General features: G+C 51.2%; 1 protein-coding gene across 2 annotated transcripts in view; it reads right to left on the reverse strand.

Moving 5' to 3' along the window:
- LOC140408861 (BEN domain-containing protein 4) overlaps positions 1 to 11,776 on the reverse strand; it is a 76,252-nt gene extending 64,476 nt beyond the window's left edge. For both annotated transcript variants that reach the window (XM_072496667.1, XM_072496668.1), the window contains exon 1: positions 10,968 to 11,776. In XM_072496667.1, the coding sequence (XP_072352768.1) occupies positions 10,968 to 11,445 (478 nt within the window). In that variant the 5' untranslated portion in view covers positions 11,446 to 11,776. The remainder of the gene's footprint in view (positions 1 to 10,967) is intronic.
- Between the last annotated feature and the right edge of the window lie 5,231 nt (positions 11,777 to 17,007).

Here is a 17,007-nt window from a genome sequence, read left to right on the forward strand (position 1 = left end):
GGAGCTCAACGAGCCCCCAGATGCCCTGTCCCGCGGCACATGCGCCAACGCACAGGTGGACCGCCTGCAAGCCATCCACAATGACCTCTGCCACCCGGGGGTTACCCGGCTCGTCCATTTCATCAAGTCCCGCAACCTACCTTACTCAACCAAGGAGGTCAAGGCCATGGTCAGGGCCTGCCAGGTCTGTGCGGAGTGCAAACCGCACTTCTATCGGCCAGACAAGGTTCGGCTCGTGAAGGCCTCGGGCCCCTTTGAGTGACTGAGCGTGGACTTCAAGGGGCCCCTCCCGTCCACCAACCGTTATGCCTATTTCCTCACCGTGATCGATGAGTTCTCCCGTTTCCCATTCGCCATTCCCTGCACCATGACCTCAGCCACGGTGATTAAGGCACCGCACAGCATCTTCACCCTGTTCGGTTTCCCTGCTTATATCCACAGCGACCAGGGTACATCGTTCATGAGCGATGAACTGCGTCAGTATCTGCTCAGCAAAGGCATCGCCTCGAGCAGAACGACCAGCTATAACCCACGGGGAAACGGGCAGGTGGAGAGGGAGAACGCGACCGTGTGGAAGGCTGTCCTTCTGGCCCTGCGGTCGAGAAATCTCCCAACCACCCGCTGGCAGGAGGTCCTACCCGATGCCCTACACTCCATTAGGTCACTCCTCTGCACGGCCACAAATGAGACCCATCATGAGCGATTGTTTCTCTTCCCCAGGAAGTCTACCTCCGGGGTCTCGCTTCCACCTTGGCTGACGGCTCCGGGACCTGTTCTTCTCCGGAGGCACGCGAGGAGCCATAAAACGGACCCCCTAGTTGAAAAGGTCCGACTGCTCCACGCCAACCCCAGTTACGCCTACGTGGAGTACTCCGACGGCAGGCAAGATACGGTTTCCCTCCGGGATCTGGCGCCCGCTGGATCCTCCACCACAGACGCCCCTTCCCGCGCCGCTCCCCTGCAGGACCCGTCGCCCCCTACAACACACCCCCTTCCGGCCCTACCACCCGTTGGTGAGCTCCTACCATGCACCCCCCCTTGCGCCCCCCCTTTACACACCCCGCCGGCGCCGGCTCCGCTACCCCCGGCCCTGCCTAGTTCCTCTGCCCCGAGCCGGACCGAAGCTCCGACCGCTGTGCTGCCGGATGTGCCCTCAACCGGGACGTCCGTGCCCGCCGCACCACCACCCGAACTGAGGAGATCGAGGAGGACGATCCGGCCGCCGAGACGGATGGACCTATGATGGCACTTCACCCCCGCCAGACTCCTTTTTAAACAGGGGGTGAATGTGATGAACGGTTACTGCCTTATCATCATGTAAGGTGATGTCCCCTTTAAGACCAGGCTTGGAACCCTGGGGACTCCGCCTCTGGCTCCGCCCATCTGGGAGCCATACATAAAGCCCTGCCTCATGGTCTGTATAGCAGTCAGCTCTCGTCCAAATCTGTAGCATAGTTATTAGCCTAATAAAGCCTTCTTTACAGTTTAATCTCTAAGCATCATTATTGAGGGTACCTCACTCTGTCTATCAAGGCCAATGCACTAGCTTTTCGGGTTCATTCCAGGGCTCGGGTGGGAGCACCCTTCATTAACAGGAAGGGATTCCATTCCCTGAACGTTCAACGCGAGTGTGACCACCACCTCAAGATCATGCACATGTGTGCATGTTTCCCAGATAGTATGCACGACAGCTATATCCTGGGGCAGTCGGAGCTCCCTGGCGTCTTCGGGGGTGACCGGTCGGCTATTGAAAGATAAGGGATATCCACGGAGATCTTGGCTAATGATGCTAGTGTGGAGACCGGAGACTGATGCAGAGACCTGATATAATGATGCCCTCCCGGGCTGTCATTGAGTGGTGCATCGGATTGCTTAAAATGCGGTTCCGATGCCTCGATCACTCTGGTGGTACACTGTAGTACACCACCTGGAGGGTTGCCCACTTTGTGATGGCCTATTGTGCCCTCCACACCATGGCACAGCAGAGGGGCGAGGTGCAGATGGGCGAGGTGCTGGAGGTGGAGGAGGAGGAACATGCGGCCGCAGAGTAGACTGACAAGGAGAAGCCGGACCAGGAGGGGCTGGAGGACAAGTCCGGGGAGGACCTGTGGGAGCAGCTGGAGGATGGAGGACAGGCGGAAGCGAGGGTCTGGCTTGCCCAGAGGGCCCTCATTCTTGCTCGCTTCTCATAGGATGTGGCTCATCGGTCATCTCATCCCCTCTCCCCTTGCGGAAGGCAAGGGGTGTGTAGGCCGAACTGCAGTGCGGAATAATGTATCAGAGGCATCACATGTCTCTGGTGTAACGTGTTTTAATGGTGAACAACTGTGACCCTAACTATCCTTAGCTACCGATGGTGCTGCTCCCTCACCCCCAATGTCCTCTCAGTGATCCTGTATCTGCATAGCCCTGCACGCTCTGCCACTACATCTAGGTGTCTCTCTAGGATACACATCAAAGGTTGTGACAGCCTACTGCTTACCACGCCCTGTGGCCTTTGATACCCCTGACAGCCATCCTCTGGAGGGCCTGAGGCCGGAGAACCATGCAGACCTACCGGTGGCATATGCCTCACTGTGCCACCCTGTTCCGCCCGCTGATCCCGAGATTCACCGTTAGGAGGGGGGACTCGGGAGAGCTGGTGACCACCATCGTCTCCCTGTAGGGAGGCTCCGTGTTGGCCTCCAGGACTTCTTCCTCCTTGTCGGTGCCCGTAGGGCCCTGGGGGTCTCCTTGGGATGGAGGGGCAGCTGGAGAGGGCCCTGCATCATATGGCTCTGCCAGCCTTGGCGGCTCCCGATTGTCTGCACCAGTGTGTCAATGCTCTCAGCAATGTCCCTCTGTGACTGGACCACATTCAGCAGTGCTTCGCCAATATCCACCTGCATCTGGGACATGTTCCTCAGCAACTGGGACATGCTCCGCAGCACCTCAAGGTCCACATCCCCCAGCGACCAGGATATGCAGCCGAGGCCCTCAGCCATGACCGTCAGTCACTGAGCAACGCCTTGGACAACACCACTCAAGGTGCTGACATCGTGCTCCATGATCTCCACTGTGGTAGCCACGCTTGCAATGTTGGCTTCTGTGACACGCATTTCCGGCACCATCTCCTGTGGACTTTGGGAGTCTTCCGATCGGCTATGGACTCACTGGAGTGTCACCCCCCTCTGGAGTGACACTCCCTCTGAATCACACGGCTGCATGTGCATCAGCTCCAGATAACCTGGTCCAAAGGTTCAACATCTGACTGGGACCCAGTTGGGACCTGGGATGCAACAGAACACCTACTGCTGAGGGGATGGAGGGGGGAGTGCATGGCGGGGGACAGACTTGGGCACTGTTGCTGGTAAAGGGTGGGGTGAGCTGGTGGGTGTCAGGGTATGTTGATGCGCAGGTGCAGTATTGTGCTGGTGGGGGTAGCGGTGCCAACCTCACGTCATCGGGGTGGGGGGCAGCCGGGGGTGGCAGGCGGGACCGGTGCCAGGGGGCCGAGGCCACAGTGCGGCCTGGTGGAAATCATTTTGCTTCTTGCAGCACTGGGTGGTGGTCCTCCTGATGACACTCCCTGCGAAGATGGCTGCTGCCTCCCAGATGGCACTGGCTGCTCTGTGGCTGACCCTCCAACCCCTTGGGGGAACAGGGTATCGCATGTGGACTCCACCATGTCCAACAGTTGGCGTGAAGCGGGTCTGTGCGGTGACATGGCTGCGTGGTGTCTGGGGTTTGCTCTGCGGGATCGGTTTGAGTGCTGCACCCCTTCGTTAGCAGTGAGCTGCCAAGCATGGTCCAAGTGAATTAGCTGGCGAGACAGTCATTACTCTAATTAGTGTTAGATACCGGTGATTGTCTCGCCAGGTCGTCCATCAGGTAGCACCCAGCAATTCTTGCTCAGTACAACGCTTAGAAACGTTTCCGTTACCTAGGCATTCAAGTGGCGCAGGAATGGGACCGGCTGCATAAATTAAATCTTGCCCAACTAGTAGACCAAATGAAGGATGATTTTCGGAGCTGGGACGCGCTTCCGTAGTCACTGGCTGGGAGGGTGCAGACGGTGACGATGACGGTCCTCCCGAGATTCCTGTTTGTATTTCAGTGTCTCCCCATCTTCATTCTGTGGTCCTTTTTTAAACGGGTCAACAAAGTGATCCCTGGCTTGGTTTGGGCGGGCAAGACCCCGCGAGTAAGGAAGGTAGTGCTTGAGCGGAGTCGGGGAGAGGGCAGGCTGGCGCTGCCAAATTTTAGTAACTATTACGGGCCGGCGAATATAGCCATGATCAGGAAGTGGGTGGTGGGGGAGGGGTCGGCATGGGAGCTTATGGAGGCGGCTTCATGCAAGTGCACCAGTCTGGGGGCGTTGGTAACTGCGCCTCTGCCATTCCCGCCGGCACGGTACTCCACCAGCCCTGTGGTGGTGGTGGACCCAAGAGTCTGGAGGCAATGGAGGAGAAATGTGGGAGCAGAGGGAGCATCGGTCTGATCCCCAATCTGTAATAATCACCGGTTTGCCCCGGGAAGTGTGGACGGGGGGTTCCGGTTATGGCAGAGAGCGGGGATTGAGAGGATGTGGGATATGTTTATAGAGGGAAGCTTCCCGAGTATGAGGGCGCTGGAGGAGAAGTTTGGCTTGGTGAGGGGAAACAAATTCAAGTATCTGCAGGTGCGGGACTTCCTGCATAAACAGGTGTCAACCTTCCCGCTCCTACCGCTAAGGGGGATTCAGGACAGGGTAGCTTCCAGGGGGTGGGTAGGAGAAGGGGGCGCTCTGACATTTACAAGGAACTTATGGGGTCAGAGGAGACGCAGACCGAGGAGCTGAAGCGCAAGTGGGAGGAGGAGCTGGGAGGAGAGATTGAGGATGGTCTATGGGCAGACGCGTTGAGTAAAGTCAACTCGTCCGCAACATGTGCCAGGCTCAGCCTGATACAATTTAAGGTCGTTCACCGGGCTCACATGACAGCAGCCCTGATGAGCAGATGCTTTGGGGTGGAAGACAGGTGTGTAAAATGTGCAGGAGGACCAGCAAATCATGTCCACATGTTCTGGACATGTCTGAAGCTTAGGGGATTTTGGCAGGGGTGTGCAGATGTCATGTCCACGGTGTTAAAAACAAGGGTGGCGCTGAGTCCCGATGTGGTGATTTTTGGGATGTTGGAGGACCCGGGAATCCAGGAGGAGAAAGAGGCAGACGTTTTAGCCTTTGTTTCCCTGGTAGCCCGGAGACGGATACTATTAGCTTGGAGGGACTCAAAGCCCCCGAAGTCGGAGACCTGGCTATCGGACATGGCTAGCTTTCTCTGTTTGGAGAAAATCAAGTTCGCCTCGAGAGGGTCACTGTTAGGGTTCGCCCGGAGGTGGCAACCGTTCGTCGACTTCTTCGCAGAAAATTAATCGTCAGCAGAAGGGGGCTGGGGGGTTAGTTTAGCTTAGAGTAGGGGGTTAATAAAGGTGGGATCTGTAAGGAAGGGAGACGGCTTTTGCACTATGTTTATTGTTTCATGTACATTGTTTATTTTATTGTTGTTACAATACCAAAAAAGCGCAATAAAATGTTTATTAAAAAAAAAAGGAACGTTTCCGTTGAAATCTCCATTCCTGAGGCTAAGTGCCAGTGCCAACGGAGAATCCACGGGTAATTCACGACGGGATAATCAGCACAAACCCCTCACCAATTCTGGTCCCAGTGAGGGGCTAGCACCAGCACTGCGTGGAACACCCATGGATTGCGTGGAAAACGGACAAAGAATCGCTGGGTTCCAGGCCGCGCATGTGCAGGGCTGATGAGCTGCACCGGGCTCGCTGGAAAACATGCGCCGGCCATGCTGAAACCCTAACCTGCCCACCCCGACCCCACAGCCCACCTCCTGGCCACCTGCACCACTCCCCCTAGCCCAAGTCCCTCGGCCAGTGGCACGGATCCTGGACGAGTGCGGCGGCACTGGACAATGTCGGTTGCCGGCACGCCAGGATCCCAACCGGTGGGACTACACGTCGCCCATGCCATCGGGAACTTGGCTCATCGGGGGCGGAGCAATGAAGATGGGCCGACTGATGAAGCGCCAACGGCCTTGCGACTGCGTACCAATTTGGAGGGGGCAGAGCATCCCAAACCGGCGCCTGCCCCGAATCTGGTGTCGGAAGCCATTCTACGCCCCATCGCCAATCCCGATTTTGGCATCGGGCTATGGAGAAATCCGCTCTATAAGCCTTGGTTGTGAGCAACTTGTGAAGTTCAAATTCAGGATAAAATCAGTGTACACTTGGACAATTTTTGATTAATCAGAAACCATCAGCATTGATTTGTAAAGGGAAGGTGTGTCTGATAAATTCAACTCATTTGTTGAGGGAAACACTAAGTGTGTAGATAAAGAAAATGTGGTTTGCATAAAGGTAGGTGATTAGGTGCTACGTTAGAAACATGGCAATAAAGAAAACCTGGCTGCGAAGATAGCACACTAACAAATAGAATGCAAAGAGTTTGGGTAATTAGATACTTTTCAGGTTGGCATGATGTCGAAGTAAATGGTAATCTTGTGACAAGATTTGAAACTAGTCGGAGACAGAAATTAGGAATGAAGGGTTCATTTGTTGATGAGTCAGATGTGACAAGTAGGTTCCCTGAAGGTCTGTTCTGGGATCTCAGTATTTCACCATATATATTCATGATTTGAATGAAGGAATAAAATTTCTTATTTCTAAGTCTGTAGTTAACATTAAATTATAAAGCGTAAAAAGTTGTGCTGATGGAAGGAAAAGTTCCAAAAGAAGATGCGTGGACAAAACTGTGGCAGATAAAGTTCAATGTGGAGAAATGGGAGGTCATCCATTTTGGATCTTGAGTAAACAAATTGGAATATTTTCTTGATGGTCAGATCTTAGGAGCTATGGCAGAGAAATTACATTTGGGTGTCCATCTACATAAATCACTAAACACTATTGTATAAGTAAAAAAAAGTAATCAAAAAGGCGAATGGAATGTTAATGTTCATCTCAATTCATCTGGAACACAAGACTGAAAAGGTGATGATTCAGTTGTAGAATGCCTTTTGGACCCTACCAGGACTATCAAGTTCAGTTTTGATCAAAGAATCGTAGGAAAGATAAATTGGACTTGGCGGGGGTAGAGCACTGATAGCAGGAACGAGAGTGTTTGCTAATGGTAAAGTTCTTGAAAGTGTGGATGAGCAGAGGGATCTAGGTGTCCATGTACATAGATCCCTGAAAGTTGCCACCCAGGTTGATAGGGTTGTGAAGAAGGCCTATGGAGTGTTGGCCTTTATTGGTAGAGGGATTGTGTTCCGGAGTCGGGAGGTCATGTTGCAGCTGTACAGAACTCTGGTATGGCCGCATTTGGAGTATTGCGTACAGTTCTGGTCACCGCATTATAGGAAGGACGTGGAAGCTTTGGAGCGGGTGCAGAGGAGATTTACCAGGATGTTGCCTGGTATGGAGGGAAAATCTTATGAAGAAAGGCTGATGGACTTGAGGTTGTTTTCGTTGTAGAGAAGAAGGTTAAGAGGAGACTTAATAGAGGCATACAAAATGATCAGGGGGTTGGATAGGGTGGACAGTGAGAGCCTTCTCCCGCGGATGGATATGGCTGGCACGAGGGGACATAACTTTAAACTGAGGGGTAATAGATATAGGACAGAGGTCAGAGGTAGGTTCTTTACGCAAAGAGTAGTGAGGCCGTGGAATGCCCTACCTGCTACAGTAGTGAACTCGCCAACATTGAGGGCATTTAAAAGTTTATTGGATAAACATATGGATGATAATGGCATAGTGTAGGTTAGATGGCTTTTGTTTCGGTGCAACATCGTGGGCCGAAGGGCCTGTCCTGCGCTGTATTGTTCTATGTTCTATGTTACTATTATAATGAAAGGTAACAGGCACAGAATAGAAGTTGGTAAAATCCTGAAAGATTTTAGGAAAGTAAGCCAGTTTCCCAGTGGTCACTGAGTCAGTACAAGGAGCATAGATGAAATGTTATTGTTAGAACTAAGGAAAATGAAGAAATGTTTACACACAAAGGAACATGAGAAGATGGGACCCTTTATTGCAAGTAGTTATTGAATAATCAATGTAAAATGCGATTGGAAAAATATTTGAAAGCAGAGAATATAGAAGGCACAGGGAAAGGACAGAAAAATAGAAATATAGTGGAAAGCTCCAGTTGAAGAGCTGGCATTTGAACAGAAATGGTAAGTTGAATTGATTCTTCCTATGACGTAAATGCAATGATTCCATCAACCTGAAGAATTTTATTTGAACCCAGGTTCTTTAGGTAAATGGTAATCTATCATTGTTTTGTTTTTAAACAAAGTACACTCATCCATTTTTAATTCAGCACTTAGATTATGATCTAATTCAAAATGAAAAAATTGCTGAACAGTTGAAGAAACTTCGCTTACGCTTACCGTGGACTCGGTTTTACAAGATGGAGGCTGAATCCATTTCAGTTGGGAACTAAGATGCAACCAAGAATTCGGAACAATATTCTCTAAAGTTTACTTTGAATGTGGCCCACAAATGCTGAAAGGGAACATTTAACGCACTGTGACACCTAATTCTTGCCATCTCCTGCACATTGAGTAAACTGACGAAATTATCACCATCTGTACATTTTCAAAATAAAAGATTTGAAAAGCTATTATGCATTGACGATTATTTTTTTCTACAGTTTTAAGTGAGTACTAATGACACTAGCCATGGGACCTTCTACTAGTTGTGCACTTTAACTGAGTTAACGCTTAATTGGGCATAACTGAAGCAATAATTTCACTTGAGCACTCTTGCTTAATAATTGAAATTCTACGGATATAAGTTCAGCTACCTTATGCCATTGGGTTCACTTTTCCCCTAATGCAGTTCTGCCAAAAAATAAGCAAAAGTAATCAAAATTAGTTTCAATTGTTGGATGTATTTAAAATGTGGTGTATGTAGATGAGTTTTTCATGTTGACCAAATGTTATCACCCCATGGCTAGTTGGCAATCAAATTGGCAGAACTTAAGTTTTATTCATTTTGTACAAATTCAATAAATGTCCATTATGCAGTCTCGGAGATTAATTGCCTTCCTCATCTTATCCCAATATATGAATTTTTTAAATTTTAAATTGTACTATCGGGGGTACAGTTAAAGCGATCAAACAGAGGTAAGGACACCAGAAACAGCCTAATATTCATGGTGTAATTTGGTGTTACATGTAACAAAAAAAAAAAATGCAAAATCAAAGAAATAAAAGATAAAGCATTTGGAATCACAATTACATTGCTTCACAAAATATTCCTCAACTCCCCGACACAATCTTGCATGATGACAGTCAAAAGTGAACTTTACCAGTTTGTGAGGAACAAATTCAATCATGGTAACATACTACACACCACTACAAATGATGAGGCTGACTGCCCAGTCATAATTTGGAACAAATTTGAGAAATAATCTAGATAGTTCAGTGAAAAACTAACAACAACATGTTGTTTTCCAGCACCTTTGTAATAAAACATCCCAAAGTTCTTTACAAGAACGTTATGAAGCTAAAATTGGCACCGAGTCACATTACGAGATATTAGGACCAGGAACCTGGTGAAAGAGATAACTTGCCTGCTCTTCTTCGATATAGAACATAGAACATTACAGCGCAGTACAGGCCCTTCGTATACCATGGAATCTTTTAAAATCCACCTGAGAAGGAACATAGGGCCTCAGTTTAATGTCTTATCTGAAAGACCACCCACCTCTGACAATGCAGCACTCCCTCAGTAGTGTAATGTTGTGGCAGACTGGAATATTGTGTTCAAGTCCTGGGGTGGGACTTGCACTTACAACCTCTGTGCTCAAAGGGGAGGAGGCCAGCTGAACAGGAGGGAAGGAAGTGTGTGTAGATTAAAGGCAGAGCTGAAGAGATAAGATCAAGTTTTTTCATTAATAAGTCGGCAAATAGACTTTTAATTTGAACATCTCTTTTGTGGAAGTGATTAGCTTTTGACTCTTTACCTGTTGTCCTTCTGTCCCCTCTTTATATTCCTCGCCTTGTCCTGACCTGCCATGATTCATCCAAAAGGGATTCCTCCACCCTAGTTGTGTCAGTTTGGATTATTGGTTATGTGCAAATCATGTTGCTACCTTTCCTTTGCAGATGCTGATCAAGCTGCTGCTAATCTCCAGTGTTCACTATTAATTGAGCAGTAATAATGTGGATTCACTGCTCCATAATGCAAGGCAATGCAAGATTTACAACCTTTCAGCCAATAACTGAAAGGAACAATGTAATAAAAGACAAGCAAATTCTTATGAAGAATTACCAATTCAGAACCAGTTTTGCTAATTTAGTTGAAAAGGTGAACCCTGTGTTTGAATTTCACCAAAATCTCAGAGTTTAATATATCATCGAGATGTAGAATAGCAATGTTGGAATCGCACCATGATATGCAGTACAAATATCAACTCCAAGAACAGTAAAAAGTGAGTGATTAATAATACATTAATCAAATGCACAAACTGCCATTCTTGAGGAATGTCCCTACCTCATTTGTTATCCTGTCGTTTCCTACAGAAGCTGACAAATCTGCTTCATATTCCCGGCATTGTTGCTTTTTACTTCACGTTTTCTGTATTCATTTCAATTTGTATCTATGTTTTGCCACCAGCTATCACAATGACACTGAACTCGGCAGCGAAAAGGTATCTTCAAACCATAGCGACATGTAATATAATTTAAACTGAGAGTGAACCTTAATACAGATTCACCAGCATATGGAGTAAAATCCTTCCTGTGTTGTACCCATGGTGCTTTAATAAGCCAGGTACATGCTGTAAAACAAAATAGTAACTTAAGAGTTCACCCATTCTTGGGAAAACTTGCCAAGAACAAAATTACTGCCTTCAAAAGAGAAACTTTTGGCTTTTAGTGAATGGAATATAACACAACGTATGAACACTGTGATCAGGGACACCGACACTGTACCTGCGCTGAGAATGATGTTTTCAGCTCCGGATTGGCTTGTGGATATGTTGTGATACCTGACAGGATAGTCTGGAGCCGCTGCTCCAAGGTGTGATTGAGATGCTGAAGCTAAGGTAGAGGATGATGTTGATGCTGCTCCCAGGGCTACCCTGCTGTTGGAGATACTCTGGTATGGGTAATGCTGCTGCTGCTGCTGTTGGTGCTGATGGTGGAAGTGATGCTGCTGTTGTTCTGGCTGCTGCTCGGTGTTGATGCTAACCGGCGGATGATGGTGATGAGCCCCTCCTCCCGCTCCAGTTCCAGTTCCAATGGCCAGTTGCGGCATCTCCACCATGGTGGGTCTCTCGAACCTCCTGCTCATCACCTTCTTGCCGGGGAATGGTTTGAGGACGCTGTAGGGGTTGCGCTGCTTGCACAGTTTGGAGACGGTGCCCGAACGCAGTCCTTCGTCCTCCACCTGGTTCGTCACCTCCTCCATTGCGGATCGCCTATGCGAAGGGGCGGGGGCAGTCTTTCTTATCCTTCTGGTTTGACGCTTCCACTCGGCCGGGTTTGCAGTCGGAAAGGCCGCCGCTGATTGACATGGACACTGACCTATCCCCAGGAGACATGCCGGCGGAGTGACGCGCAGCCCCCGGAGTAACCCAATGAGAAAGATACAAGGGCGGGACTTCTGCTTCCAATTGAGTTGCCCTGCTTTCAGTGTCTGCCTCCAAATGTCGCTGTCTGTCTCACTGTGTGTTACTCAGTGTCCCAGACTGTCTGTAAATCTCTATCATTCTGTGTGCGGCTCTCTGTATGTGTCTCAGCGGGTGTCTCTCTGTGACTCAGCGGGTGTCTCTCTGTGACTCAGCGGGTGTCTCTCTGTGACTCAGCGGGTGTCTGTGTCGTCTCTCAGTGTCACAGCTTCTGTCTGTGGGTGTGCTGTCTGAGGACGTGTCTCTCTGTGCCTCAGCGTGTGTCTCTCTGTATCACAGCTTGTGTCTTTATGTGTCTCTCTGAGCAAATACCCAACACGTGTCTCTCTCCCAGCGTCTACCTGTATCTCAGCGTATCTCTCTGTGTCTCAGTAAGTGTCTGTATGTCTCTGTGTTGGCTCATTGTGTCTCGGTGTGTGTGTGTGCGCCTCAGTGAGGTTCTGTGTCTCAGCCTGTGTTTGTGTGTCTCAGCGTGTGTCTGTGTATGTCTCTGTCTCGATTTATGTTTGTGTGTGTGTGTTTCTGTGTGTGCCTCAGCAAGTGTCGGTGTGACTCTGTGTCTCAGCATGTGACTGTAACTCTCCCTGGTTGAGTCTCAGGGTGTGTCTGTCTCTCAGTGTTACAGGTTGTGTCTCTCTGTGTCTCAGCATGTGTCTGTAACTCTGCCCCTGGTTGAGTCTCAGGGTGTGTCTGTGTGTGTCTCTGTGTTACAGGTTGTGTCTCTCAGTGTCTCAGCGAGTGACTGTGTCTCAGCGAGTGTCTGTGCCTGCGTCTCAGCGAGTGTCTCTCTTAGTGCCTCAGCGAGTCTCTGTGTCTCAGCGAGTGTCTGTCTCTGTGTCTCAGCGAATGTCTGTCAGTGTCTCAGCGAGTGTCTGTCTCTCAGTGCCTCAGTGAGTGTCTGTCTCTGTGTCTCAGCGAGTGTCAGTCTGTCAGTGTCTCAGCGAGTCTCTGTCTCTGTGTCTCAGCGAGTCTCTGTCTCTGTGTCTCAGCGAGTCTCTGTCTCTGTGTCTCAGCGAGTGTCTGTCTCTCAGTGTCTCAGCGAGTCTCTGTCTCTGTGTCTCAGTGAGTGTCTGTCTCAGCGAGTGTCTGTGTCTCAGTGTCTCAGCGAGTGTCTGTGTCTCTCTGTCTCAGCGAGTGTGTCTCTCAGTGTCTTAGCGTGTGTCGATGTCTCTCTGTCTCAGCGTGTGTCTATGTCTCTCTGTCTCAGCGTGTGTCTGTCTCTCAGTGTCTCAGCATGTGTCTGTCTTTGTGTCTCAGTGTGTGACTGTGTCTCAGCGTGAGTCTGTGTGACTGTCTCAGCGTGTGTCTCTTTCTGTGTCTGTGTGACTGTGTCTCAGTGTGTGTCTGTGTGTGTCTCGGCGAGTGTCTGTGTGTGTCTCAGCGAGTGTCTGTCTCAGCGAGTGTCTGTCTCAGCGAGTGTCTGTGTCTCAGCGAGTGTCTGTGTCTCAGCGAGTGTCTGTGTCTCAGCGAGTGTCTGTGTCTCTCAGTGAGTGTCTGTGTCTCTCAGTGAGTGTCTGTGTCTCTCAGTGAGTGTCTGTGTCTCTCAGTGAGTGTCTGTGTCTCTCAGTCTCAGTGAGTGTCTGTGTCTCTCTGTCTCAGCCTGTGTCTGTGTCTCTCTGTCTCAGCCTGTGTCTGTGTCCCTCTGTCTCAGCCTGTGTCTGTGTCTCTCAGTGTCTCTGTCTGTGTCTCTCAGTGTCTCAGCCTGTGTCTGTGTCTCTCAGTGTCTCAGCCTGTGTCTGTGTCTCTCAGTGTCTCAGCCTGTGTCTGTGTTTTTCTGTGTCTCAGTGTGTGACTGTGTCTCAGCGTGAGTCTGTGTGACTCAGTGTGTGTCTGTGTGTCTCAGCGAGTGTCTGTGTCTCTCCGTGTCTCAGCGAGTGTCTGTGTCTCTCAGTGCCTCAGCGAGTGTCTGTGTCTCTGTCTCAGCGAGTGTCTGTGTCTCTCAGTGTCTCAGCCTGTGTCTGTGTCTCTCAGTGCCTCAGCGAGTGTCTGTGTCTCTGTCTCAGCGAGTGTCTGTGTCTCTCAGTGCCTCAGCGAGTGTCTGTGTCTCTGTCTCAGCGAGTGTCTGTGTCTCTCAGTGTCCCAGTGAGTGTCTGTGTCTCAGCAAGTGTCTGTGTCTCAGCAAGTGTCTTGGGATCAAGCCCCGGCTGTCCCTACATCATCTGGCTCTGCCAGCCCCATGGCCCACACCATCGTGTCGGCACCCTCGGCGATGCTCCTCAGTGACTGGGTCAAGCTCTGCAGCTCCATCCCAATCTGAGAGCGGGACATGTCCCGCAGAACCTCATCAAGGTCAGCCTAGTACTGGGTCACGTTCTCCAGCGAGGCAGACATACTGTCGCGACCCTCAGCGGTGGCCGTCACCGACTGCGTGACACCTTGGACACCTTCACTCATGGTGCCGGCGTCATGCACCAGGCTCTCCACTGCGGTCGCCACCCTAGCAGTGTTGGCCTCAGTGCCACTCATTGCCGGCGACATCTGCTGCGCCCGTTGGCTCTGGAACTCCTCCAATTGACTATGGACCTGCAGGAGCGTCGCTGACATCTCTCTCTGAATGTCCCAGCCACTCCCTCATATCTCCATCAACTCCGGGTAACCCTGTTCCACAGGCTCAGCATCAGGCAGGAACCCAGCTGAGTCCTGGGATCCAGCAGACCTCCAACTGTTGTCTCACGTGGGGGTTCCTCCCTCCACCTGATGTGCATCATTAGCAGTGTAGTGCTCACCAGATTGTGTCCCAGAAGCCAGACCACTAACATTTCCCACCGAGGTTCGTGTATCTGCACTGGTGAAGGGTGAGGATGACCGCTATACCGCAACTATCACAGTTGTTCTCCTCGGAGTCGTGAGAACCTGCCACCCGGGATGGGCCGCGCCGTTGGCTGGAGGACCTGTGGGAGAATGGACATGTGGTGAGTGGGAGGGATGGGTCAGTCAGTGAGGCAATCACTACTCACATGTGACAGGTCCTCCAGTGGAGCCCACTGGTTCCTCACCTCTGCGGCATCCGCCAGCCAGTGTGGGTGACCACCCTGTCCTCAGCCGCACCGGTCACCTCCAGGGCCCGCTCCGCGAAGGAGGTGAGGAGTCTTAAATCCAGCATCCCTCCACCAGTCTGGGCCCTCTCCCGCAAATTATGGGAGAACTTTTCCTGAGGAGACACAGAGAAGGTATCGTTAGCCACATGTGTGGTTCACAGTTGTTGGGTGGGGTGGGGTTGTGCAGAGATGGTTGGGGTGGAGGGAGGGTTGAAAGGATGGGTGGAGGATGGAGGGAGGGTTCGCGGTAGCCTAGGCGGTTGCTCCCATGGGGGGGGTGGGGGGGAGTGGAACATTGGGGTCTAGTCACTTGTGCTGCCCGGTGTAGGTCGTTGACCTTTTTCCTGCACTGGGAGGCCAGTCTTCCTGGTCAGACTGCCTGAACTGATTGCTGCCACCACCTTGTCCCAGGCAGCACTGGCTGCCTAATGGCTCACCCTCCTGGACCCTCGGAGGAACAGGACATTTCTCCTGGCCTCCACCGCGTCCAGGAGCCTCCCCCGGTCAGCGTCCCTGAATCTTGTGGCTGGTCTCCTTGGCGCCATTGTTGAGAGTCCTTCAAAGAGAGGTAAGTGCATTCCAAACACCACCCCCTCACTTCACACTTGAGTAATTTTGAAGTGCTGAGCTGGAAATTGACAGCATTTAACTCAAAGTGGTTGATGTTTGTAAACATTGTGGTCAGAGCACTTCAGAGTTACAGAACCATGAAGGAAGGTGAATGAAGCAAGGCTCACAGTTGTGTGTATGTTTGTGAGAGCTGTCAATCTCAGCCCATTAAGGGAAATGAATGAATGGCTTGCAGCTCAAGGATCTGCGGGGTTTAAACACAGGTTACTGTTTTTTTCCTGGAATTGACACGTGCTTCTTCCTCTGTCTGAGTCAACAGGTGTATGCCCAGGTGAGTATAAGAAAAGGGATCTTTTTCACCATCTCTGTCTGGACAGCTCGAAAGCTTCCAGATAGGGGTCTCTTCTGCGGGGTCTATTGAGGAGTGACTTTCTTTAGGGGGGGGGTCTCCCCCTTTTTACAGGCTTTCTGTTGGGGGACCCCAATTTAGGAGCTCCCTGTGCGGGGTTCTCCTATTGAAGGGGTTACCTTATTTAGGGGGTCTCGGAGGAGGGAATGGGGGGGGGGGGGCGGATGGAGTGGGCATGTCTGGCATTGTGGGAGGGAGGATAGCCCTCATATGGGGTCCCTACATCATCTGGCAACCCCGAGGGGCCCCGCTGCTATTTTTGCGGGCAGGCCAAGCACCCCCGCCAGCGCTGCCCGACCCGCGCATCCACCTGCAAGGGATGCAGCAAAAAGGGCCATTTCATGGGGGTATGCCAGGCCTGAGCGGTGGCCGCGGTCTCCAGCGGCGATTGCGGACCGCAACCACAGACCTCTCCACGGGCTCCGTGCGGCCAGCGGTCGCCGCCACCTCCATATCCCAGGGCCACGTGAGGGCAGCACGGTAGCATTGTGGGTAGCACAATTGCTTCACAGCTCCAGGGTCCCAGGTTCGATTCCGGCTTAGGTCACTGTCTGTGTGGAGTCTGCACATCCTCCCTGTGTGTGCGTGGGTTTCCTCCGGGTGCTCCGGTTTCCTCCCACAGTCCAAAGATGTGTAGGTTAGGTGGATTGGCCATGATAAAATTGCCCTTAGTGTACAAAATTGCCCTTAGTGTTGGGTGGGGTTACTGGTTTATGGGGATGGGGTGCAGGTGTTGACCTTGGGTAGGGTGCTCTTTCCAAGAGCCGGTGCAGACTCGATGGGCCGAATGGCCTCCTTCTGCACTGTAAATTCTATGATTTCTATGACCCCGGGCGCCGCCATCTTGTTCCGCGGACGCCGCGTTGGAGGGATGGGCGCCCCCAGCCATGTGCGACCAATGGGAGACGCCATCTTGGATGAACCCCCAGGACCCCAGCGCGGCTGACCACGCACTGCCCGAACAGAACTCTCAACTGCTGCGATTGGCCTCGGTGACTCTGGATCAGTCTCGGCCTCGAACACATTCTTTTATATAAAAAAATGTATTTATTAAAGTTTTTAACACAGTTTTTCTCCCTTACAAACATTAACCCCCCCCCACTCCCCGTAACAAAAAAAAAAGAAACGAGAAATGGCGCAGAGCAAGATATATACATGGCAAAATAGTACATTTACATAGCTTTGTACACTGGCTCTCTCCCGTACGTGCCAGTTTCCCCGGCTCTTCATGTTATCTCTTGCTCATCCACCCCCCCAGGCAGCTCCCCCCCCCCCCCCCCTCTCTTGCTCATCCACCCCCCCAGGCAGCTCCCCCCCCCCCCCCC

The sequence above is a fragment of the Scyliorhinus torazame genome, chromosome 3, assembly GCF_047496885.1.
Source record: "Scyliorhinus torazame isolate Kashiwa2021f chromosome 3, sScyTor2.1, whole genome shotgun sequence".
NCBI classification, from domain to species: Eukaryota; Metazoa; Chordata; class Chondrichthyes; order Carcharhiniformes; family Scyliorhinidae; genus Scyliorhinus; species Scyliorhinus torazame.